General features: G+C 39.3%; 1 protein-coding gene and 1 long non-coding RNA gene across 2 annotated transcripts; both read left to right on the forward strand.

The window, feature by feature from the left end:
• The first annotated feature begins 2,951 nt into the window (after nt 1-2,951).
• LOC146572076 (uncharacterized) lies at nt 2,952-5,428 on the forward strand. Its single transcript, XR_014892654.1, has 3 exons — nt 2,952-3,639; nt 4,127-4,242; nt 4,436-5,428. It is a non-coding gene; the product is annotated as an uncharacterized LOC146572076 (long non-coding RNA).
• An 85-nt stretch (nt 5,429-5,513) lies between these two features.
• On the forward strand, nt 5,514-8,184 carry LOC146572077 (ras-related C3 botulinum toxin substrate 2-like). Its single transcript, XM_085278451.1, has 5 exons — nt 5,514-5,519; nt 5,577-5,639; nt 6,038-6,197; nt 6,504-6,637; nt 7,834-8,184. Exons 1-4 carry the CDS (start codon nt 5,514-5,516, stop codon nt 6,632-6,634), a joined length of 360 nt encoding a protein of 119 aa, XP_085134577.1. The 3' UTR covers nt 6,635-6,637; nt 7,834-8,184.
• Nucleotides 8,185-9,897: the final 1,713 nt, after the last annotated feature.

Here is a 9,897-nt window from a genome sequence, read left to right on the forward strand (position 1 = left end):
CTGTAGCTGAGCACTCGCTGATACAGAGAAAAGAGAAAAGGGCACCACACATAGTGTTGCTGCCATTCACTCTCTAATGACTGCATTTCAGTTTGAATATTGGACACTGCATAGTCACATAGTGTCATTATGAAGCTTTATGAACTGCAAAGCTGCAAAGCTCCACACATTTATGCAAAGTTACTTATCGTCTCTTTTTGCTTTTGGCTTTCATAAAGTTACAGAAGGGAAATGAAGGTAAAATATTTCTATAGAGAAAGTGCTTCACAATAATAATCAATAAAAATAAATACAAACATTAAAAGACAATAATAATATCCACTACCTAAAATTAAGTGTGTACAAATAAGTAGAGCTGCTCTTTCAAATGTTCAGAAGGCAGAGATCAGATGTAATATTAGTGCATTCCATAGATTATCAGCCAACAGCCTTGAAGACACACTTAGTCTCTTTTAGTTTTCAGCCTAGAACGAGGAACCACCAGCAGGTTTCTGTCAGAAGACCTCAGTGACCTGCACCTTATAGATGGAAGCAAATGAAGTTTGATCTCAGCTTCATGCTCTTGTTCTGCTCGTGCTCTGATTTGAATTACATGTTCTACACACTTCACTGTATCTCACTGTCAGTTTGTCAATTTGTGACATTAATTCAGAGGAATGTGGTGTAAACCAATGATTTATAAACCTAAAACAGCTCATGATCACTAACCAATGCTAACTTTGAGAAGCAATGCAGAACATATTGTGCCCTCTGTGTGGCTAATGGAGCTCTTAAGAGTAGAAGAGCAAAACAAAAGAAAAAAAAAACCTCGCTCACGAGTCTGCGACTGCGTGCTGACAGAGAGCGAGTGGGTTACCTCTGTGTGACTTCAAGCAGCAGAGGGTAAGGCTCTGACTGTGGTCTGCATATATGTGCCGAGCAGCAATTCAGAATACCCACCGTGCACAGTTTCTGTGAGGTTTGGCATAACTCGATGCATTGAATCATTTTCATATTATACAGACAGAATTATGCAGTAAGAACCTGCAGTTAAATATAGAAACTGTTGTTGAATACTCACTGATACACAGAGGCAAGAGAAGAGGCAGCAGACACAGTGTTCCTGCCATTCACCCTCTAACAACTGCCTTTCTGTTGAGCAAACACTTTGGCGACAGTGGGAAGGAAAAACTCCCTTTTAACAGGAAGAAACCTCCAGCAGAACCAGGCTCAGGGAGGGGCGGGGCCATCTGCTGGGACCGGTTGGGGTGAGAGAAGGAAGACAGGATAAAGACATGCTGTGGAAGAGAGACAGATTAATAACAAGTATGATTCAGTGCAGAGAGGTCTATTAACACATAGTGAGTGAGAAAGGTGACTGAAGAAGAAATACTCAGTGCATCATGGGAATCCCCCAGCAGCCCACCGCATTGCAGCATAACTAAGGAAGGATTCAGGGTCACCTGGTCCAGCCCTAATTATATATTTTGGAAAGTTTTAAGCTTAATCTTAAAAGTAGAGATAGTGTCTGTCCAAACAGGAAGCTGGTTCCACAGAAGAGGGGCCTGAAAATTGAAGGCTGTCCCTCGTATTCTACTTCTAAATACTCTAGGAACAACAAGTAAGCCTGCAGTGTGAGAGTGACGTGCTCTAATAGGGTGATATGGTACTACAAGGCTTTTCAGGGAGTTTTTAGGACATCCTGATAATAATGAATTACAGTAGTCCAACCTGGAAGTAATAACTGCAGCTTCACTCTGAGACAGGATATTTCTAATTTTAGAGATGTTGCTCAAATCGAGGAAAGCAGTCTTACATAGTTGTTTAATATGTGCATTGAAGGACATGTCCTCGTCAAAATTCACTCCAAGGTTCCTCACAGTGTTACTGGAGGCCAAGGTAACGCCATCCAGAGTAAGAATCTGGTTAGATGCCATATTTCTAAGATTTTAAGGGCCGAGTACAATAACCTCAGTTTTATCTGAATTTAAAAGCAGAAATTAGAGGTCATCCAGGTCTTTATGGCTTTGAGACATTCATGTAGTTTAACTAATTGGTCTGTGTTATTTGGCTTAGCTAAGCTAAGGTAGCGAATTCCTAAAAATACAGGGAGTGAATACAAGAGAGTGTGCTTCGGATGAAGCAAGTGAAGATTAAACTATGAAATAAGAAGTTATCTATAAGTTTTTAGTTATTTCGGCTATCCAGATAAGCTACACAAAAACACAACCATGTGTTGGAACAGGAAGTGATAGGAGGTGAGAAAAATAACCTTAGGACAGGTGAGATTGGTCAATGGTAGAGCTATTTTTCTGAAATTACACACGTTAGTAACGTGTGTAATTTCAGAAAAATAAAATAAAAATAAAAATAAATAAAATAAAAATAAAAAATAAATAAAAATAGGAAGACACAGTGCTGGTTCAACAAGACAAAGTGGACAAGTTTACAACACCATTCAACGCAACACCACACAAAGTTGTAAGCAGAACTGGAAACCAAGTCATTATTGAATCACCAACAGGAGCTCGCTATCACCGGAATACCACACATGTGAAGAAATACGAGACAAATGAGACCAGAGAAGGACACTATGACACAATACCTGAAAGGGAGGAAGGTGAAACACCCACAAAGACTGACACCTTCACTCCAACACCACAAGAGGGCTCCCAGGGGCCAGAGAGACCAAGTAGATCACAGAGGGCTAAAAAGATACCCGAGAGGTTTCGTGATTTTGTGGTGAAATGAACTATAATATGTTAAGGTGAAGAGGTAACTTACATTTGGCAAGTTTCAAGTTCATATGTGTATTTCGACATGTATATATTGAAAAAAGAAAGGTACATGTGTGGTGAGACATTTAGATTATATAATTGTTAGAAAGTAAGACAAGAAGAATGTTCAATGTTGGGGGAAAAAAAGACATCAAAGTTATTACAACTAAAGTTTGAATCTAAGGAAAAGGGGGGTGTCATGTATTGATATGGCTATGTCTTAATGTGATGACCTTTGAACCGGATGTGGTTGTCCGAAGGAAGCCCCGTTAAGTGGCTAGTTGTAAGATGGACAGTGTTCAATAAAGCAACATAAAGACCGTGCTTTATGTCCTGATTCAATTCAGAGTGCTCTGCCTAATTTAGTAATAAGGTGGGCACACAACAAGTGGGCTTGACTTTTGCGCCTATTGGCTGATCGTTTACTATCGACTAGTTTTCCTGGATACCTGCTCCGCGGACGGCTGCCACAGGTAGCAAAAACGTGCTAGGTCAAAGGTCAGGGAGGATGGCGGACTGATGTGAACTTCAGTCAATTCTGCTCATTTTAGCAGATCAGATAGAGAGGGTAGATACATTTACCTGTAGATACTGTTTTGAGTCGTTTAGATGATGTTTCTGAAATGCTTGGGATGATAATTGCTCTTCAAGATGTTAGCATCGATGACAGCATTGTCGAAAGTTTAAGATCAATTCAGCACCGTGTTCGTTTGGAATACGCCGAGGAAGAACAGTCTTCAAATGTTGGTCGTCCACGTCTTGAAATCCCGGCTGCAGCACTCAGGACTTTAGTGCTGTCCTGGATAACCATCGGGGTAATTGCCGATATGTTTTCTGTGTCTCCGAGCACAATTAGGAGGAGAATGACGGAGGAAGGTCTAAGGTAAGTTTATGCTGTAATTTAACACCTGTGTGAGTCTGTACACAGCATTATTTAGATGTTGACCTTAATTATGACGTTTGATATTGAAATATTATCGCTTACTTTTTTATTGTGAATGTCTAAAATAAGCGGGGCAGCTACGGCTAGTATAATAACTATACTAACTATATTATATATGTCAGAAAATACACTCTGTTAATATCACTAATGGCACAGGAGGATGAGTGTACTTAAGTAGTATTTGCACAGACCTAATGGAAAAGCAGAGTGTGCCATGGTTAGCAGGTGTTTCTACATTTTGGGAGAAAAACAGCAATCAGACTGCGTGAATGTTGTTCTTCCAGCAATCTGAACTCTTAACTCTATAAATATGTTTAAACAACAAACAGAATCACACCACCAGCAGGATCTCAGATAGTGTTGACTGTTTGTCATAGTTGTTCTATGTTTGACAGTTAACGTTATTTCAGTGACTTTTCTATTTCAGGAAATCCATCCATCTTTTTAACTACTGGGTCATTAAGGAGGCTGAAGCCCATCCCAGCTGTCATTAGGCAAAGGGCGGGGTAGACCTCGGACAGGCCATAAAACAGGATTAATCTGGTACACTAGTCTCTTTCTTTCTGTAAAAAAACATCTGTGTCTGCAAACATTTGTGTTATCAGTTTCATTTGAGCCTGAATACATTTTGGATGAAATTTCTCAAGTTTTTAAAAATGAGAAATTAAACTGTTATTCTACTATGAGACCACACGGGGGCAGCCCTGCCTTATTATGTATTATTCTCTCTTACTAGACATGGTTAGTCTCACTAAAAAAGCCCTTTGCATAGCGGCTGATCCCACACACCCAATGCAAAGCTTCTTCAAGCTGCTGCCGTCGGGGAGGAGACTGCGGAGTCTCCAGGCCAGGACCAGCAGGCTGAAGGACAGCTTCATCCATCAGGCTGTCAGGAAGCTTAACTCCCTCCCGATTCTGCCCCCTCTCCCCTCTCTCCTCCACGGTCTCACTGAACTCTGTCACACACACACAAACACACACACTCTCTGACTCACTCACTGGCCTGCACCAGTTACCAGTCACTTTGTGGAGCATTGGACTGCCATTACCTCATAAGACTTTGTTGTTACACTTTCTCTTACCATACATTACCAAATCTCCATTTGCACTATTTGCCTATTTGCACTACTCTGCCTGGTTTACACTCAATGTCACTTACCCATTATATTGTATATTATATAGCTTTCTTGTTATATGTAAAATTGTATTTATTTAAATTTTTACTTTTTAATTATTTTACTTGCATTTTTTAATCACTTTTATATTTAAATATATTTAAATGTTCATTTGCTATTTATCTAGGGAGTGAAGAGTAACGCAATTTCTATTCTCCGTATGTCCTGTACATGTGGCAGAATCGACAAATAAAGTTGACTTTGACTTTTGACTTTGACTTAGGATGGCTTTTGTGTCAAACTAACCAAAGTAATGTTGTTGGTTAATGTTTTTGTGAACAGTGGTATTTCAAGTATGGTCCTGTTTTTTTCTCCATTACAGGAGTTTCACTGGTTAAACAATCAGTGAATTGAAAGATTGTTGAATGAATGAATAACCAATGAAATGAAAGGTTGCCTATGACTTGTTGGCTGATCGCTGACCTTCTCTACTCTCCCCACAGATTCGACAAATATTCAGCTAATGTGATGGTGGACAGCAAGCCGGTCAACCTGGGCCTCTGGGATACAGCTGGACAGGAAGATTATGACAGGCTCCGCCCACTGTCCTAGCCACAGACGGTACAGAATCACACATACACACACAGGCACACACAGTAACTAATGGACATAAAGTTACACAGACAGAACTTGTATAACATGTCAGCTAATTAAAACTGCAGCAGCTATTCTAATTCTTTGTCTCCTTGTCTCTCCATCCAGGATGTTTTCCTAATCTGCTTCTCCCTGGTTAGCCCGGCATCCTATGAGAACGTCAGAGCTAAGGTGAGTTTTGGCTGTTTTTTATGAGGCCTGTCTCTCAGCTGCCGAGGAACAAAATGTAAAAAAGAACAAACAGAACAAAAGCAGGAATTTATTATAGAGAAAAAAAATAGGTACTTGGATTACAAAATGGAGAAAAAGCCTAAACAGGTCTAATAATTGATGTGGATGAATGATTGATGCTGTGGGTGAAAGTTGGATGATGTATTTCTCTCATCTTTAATAGCTACAGCATATCATTTGTTTTTCATGCCTTCATCCACCTTTCTGTAACACCTGGCATCAGAGCTTCATCTCCCTCCGCCTTTGATTCTGTTTTTTGCCTCTAACACGTTCCTTGATTTTGCGTGTTCCCCTTTCTTGCCTCTTATTTAGTTTTCCTTTACTCTGTATTCTGCCAGTGGTACCCTGAGGTCCGTCACCACTGCCCCTCCACGCCCATCATCCTGGTTGGCACTAAGCTGGATCTGAGGGATGAAAAGGATACCATTGAGAAACTGAAGGACAAGAAGCTGGCGCCTATCACCTATCCACAGGGCCTAGCTCTGGCTAAGGAGATAGGTCAGTCACTCTTACTTTATTTGCTTGAAAAGCACTTTAAGATTTGAAGCTCTCCTCACCAGTGAAGATATGAAACTAGCAGATGAAGATGCTAGAGAACTTTGTAGCCTGACTGCCTCTGCAAATTTTTGTTATTCCCCTCATTTCCTGGCATCACAGTAAAAGTATAGTAGCTGTAGTTGACTATAGTGTTCTTTGAAAGTTGAACTTATTCTTCTCCACTACCAGCAAACCTTTCTTCTCTTACTTTGTCTTTGTAGTTCTTTCTCTTCTTTTATTAACATATATGTGTCTTCGCATGTATAGATGCAGTCAAATACCTGGAGTGCTCAGCCTTGACCCAGCGTGGTCTGAAGACTGTGTTTGATGAGGCCATTCGTGCCGTCCTCTGCCCTCAGCCCGCCAAGGTCAAGAAGAAGCCCTGCTCGCTGCTGTAAACGGTACGACTGAATAAAACACAGAGGAAGAGGAGGAAGAGAGATTAGACGTTTGAGAGAAGAGAGAAACAAAGTTAACTCGCTCATTAAATCAACACATAAAGTAGAGTAGAGGTTTGAGGGCTTCTTTTCTTTTCTTTGAACATAAGTCTGAAGCTATTCAATCAAGCCTTTTATTTGTCACATGCAATGTTTACATCTGCAGTGAAATTGGACCCCCCGAACATACATACGTATCAGCTCCAGCCTTGAGACCACAGCTGACACCGATATGGTAGCTGCATGAAATGATGGTGGTTTTCCTTTAGTGCGAACAACTGCATGTCAATTTCACAGTTGGTCTAACAGTCCGTCACTGGTCTCTCAGTCTCCCGTTGGAGAGCTTCTCTGAGATGTTATCAATCTTGTGCTCAGAGAGCAGAGACTGCCGTGAGCTTCTCCAAGATCTTATCCGTGCTGCGTTCAATGAGCCCATTTTGAGAAGTCACGACCCGTCCCATCATTTCCATCACAGCGGGCAGCCTTGTGGGGTTTTGAAAAGCCAATTCTGCTATCTTTGATAAGCCAGGGCCAAGCCAACTCCGAACAACAAGAACCCTGTTATCGTGGTTCCGAAAAGGTAGATGTCTACAATGTTCTCGATTGACAGTCCCGCCAGGCACACGACCCTCCAGTTCCTCCACCTGTCCATTGTGTATCCGGCAGGAAAGGACACTCGGACTTACTCAAGCCCAGGCTTCTCGTTGAGAAGAGCGTGTCAATTGCATTCAGGGACCAGTTGTTCAAATCCATAATTCCTCTTTTAGGTTGTAACAGACCGTGAGAGTCATCCAGGGCAAAAGTAGAAAAGTAGACGAGACTAGACAAGGACATTGAGAAGCCAAGCAGGAAAGAGAAGGAAGAGGGAGAGGAGAAAAGTGCGACTGCCTTCGTCCAGAGCCAAACGAGAAAGGAAACTGTAGACACTTATCACTAAGAGGTGATTCAGAAGTTTGTTCTTGCACATATAATGGACAGAAACATTAAAGAGAAAAGAAAAGACATAAATGAACACAACACAAGACAGAAAAGTTTCACATGCTTTGTACTCAATTTCATTTTTTTGCAGAGGAAAAATAAATTTGTCCTGAATATTGTTGGAGTAATTTTGTCCCACAGGCATCAATTTAACCCCATGATTTATGTGACCTTTGTTTTAGATTCTCACAGGAGCACAGAAGAAGAGAAAAGGACTGCAGACCCTGAAGAATATATGCAAATCTGCCATGTCTCTAATGTATATCTACAACTTTAAACAAAACAAAAAACCAAACAATGTATGGTGTGCAGGTTTGCTATTGTTTTAGAAATGCCAACGAGCTCTTAAGTCCAAATCCAGACGCTGCCCAGACAGGATTTCTTTGTAAAATATATCAGTTTAGAGATTATAGACCCTTTGAGTTTAAGTGTAAGTCTGAGAGCAGCATGCTGCCTTCATCTAAAGTACTGCCAACAATATATATGTGTTTCATGAAACCTAAAATAAAAATAACTTTTGTAACTGAAATAAACACAGTGTTTCAGTATGATTTGTTCACTGTGCTGTTTTCAGGGTGATGAATGTAAGGAGCAGAAATGGTCGTTTGTGAGGAAGCAAGCAACAAGCAAACTTGTGTCTGAATAAGATTTATTAACAAATGTATTATTTGTTGTGCTATTAAAATAAAAATAAAACATTTGATTGCACAAAAGATTCACATTATTTCTCCACAACATGTGACCTTTTGGATTGAATGCCTATACTCAACTATGGGGGATATAAAATTCTCATTTTGATACAGCTGCTGATATCGCCTATACTCTATCCTTATTTACATATTGTGGAGAACAGCATCTTTTTCTGGTGGTGGGTTGAAAATGTTCAGACTCAAACAGCACTTTCAATTTTGCAGTTTAATGTTTGACCAGCTTTTTTGCTAAAACACCTTCATGTTTCAATCATTTTAGTAATCCTGCGAACAGTTAATCATGTCACATGGTGCTCAAGTCTTCAGCTGTGATTTTATTTGTTATTTAATTAATACAGTTTAATGTCTTATAATATAGATAGCTACACAGGCATACAGAGAGATTGTTTACTTTATTAATCCCCAGTGCGACTGAAGATTAAACTGAATATAAAGCATTTAAAAGAAGCTCAATCTTAAACTCATAACAGAACAGTAATGTTAGTCCATATAAAACTGATGTGGAATATTTTCCTCTTGAATTATTAGGTTAACTTTGATATTTTGTGGTTAGTTTGCCAGGATGATGACTGTCACCTCTCTGCCTTTCTGCAAGAGGCTCCATATGCCGCTGTTCTAGTGGATACTGTAAAAATAAATAAGCAATAATATATGATAATACATTATCATTAAACTCTTAACTATACAGTAGTAGTAAAAAATATTTTACTACTTTCCAAATATCAATGAAAGTATAGGCATTCATGTAATAATAATAATAATAATAATAATGAACATGAATTATGTTTCATTCACAAAATATTTTCTCTTGCCAGTTAGTATTGTATTGTAGTGGTATTGTAATTTTCAGGAGACTGACAGTAACAGAAATTAATTCCATAGACAAGAAATCAACATGGACGTGGACCGCCACACTGCAAAACATTTGGTAATTTTTTCTGAATGGTTTATAGTTATGACCCTATTAAGGATACACAGAAGACAATGGACGAATGGACAAAATAAAGCATGTAGAGTACTTTTCAAATTCTTTTTGGTGTTTGCTCAAATATGGGACCTTAAATAATTTTTTTTTAATAATATAATTTAACTAGACCATACCTAGAATTTTTTTGTGGTACATTTCCCTGATGACAGATCCTGATTTAATTTCATGGTTGGAAGGACCAGGAAAAATTCTAAAAATTGTTTGAGTTGAGACAAAATGACCCTATTAGCAAATCACCATCGGTTTAAGAAAGGACACAACAAAAATTCAGTTAACATACAAAATCTGATATGAAAGAGGCAACACACAGTCTAACTCTTTTGTTTTTATGTTGCATAATACAGAGAAAAACTGTTTTTACGACACTAATGATGCCAGTAACAGTCGCTGTTGGGGAGGACAGTTTACACTGAGCATGTGCAGTTTAAAGATGCCTTTTATTTTTAAGGAGGAAACCATCCTGAGCTGCTAGCTGTCCAGTTTAAAATCTATAGTGAAGCACTTTCTGATGTCTTCTTATTCCTTTTCAGTATTGTGGATGTTTTGTT

The sequence above is a fragment of the Mchenga conophoros genome, linkage group LG6, assembly GCF_057382185.1.
Source record: "Mchenga conophoros isolate Kocher_MC1m ecotype Shallow Benthic linkage group LG6, M_conophoros_male_GT1.1, whole genome shotgun sequence".
NCBI classification, from domain to species: domain Eukaryota; kingdom Metazoa; phylum Chordata; class Actinopteri; order Cichliformes; family Cichlidae; genus Mchenga; species Mchenga conophoros.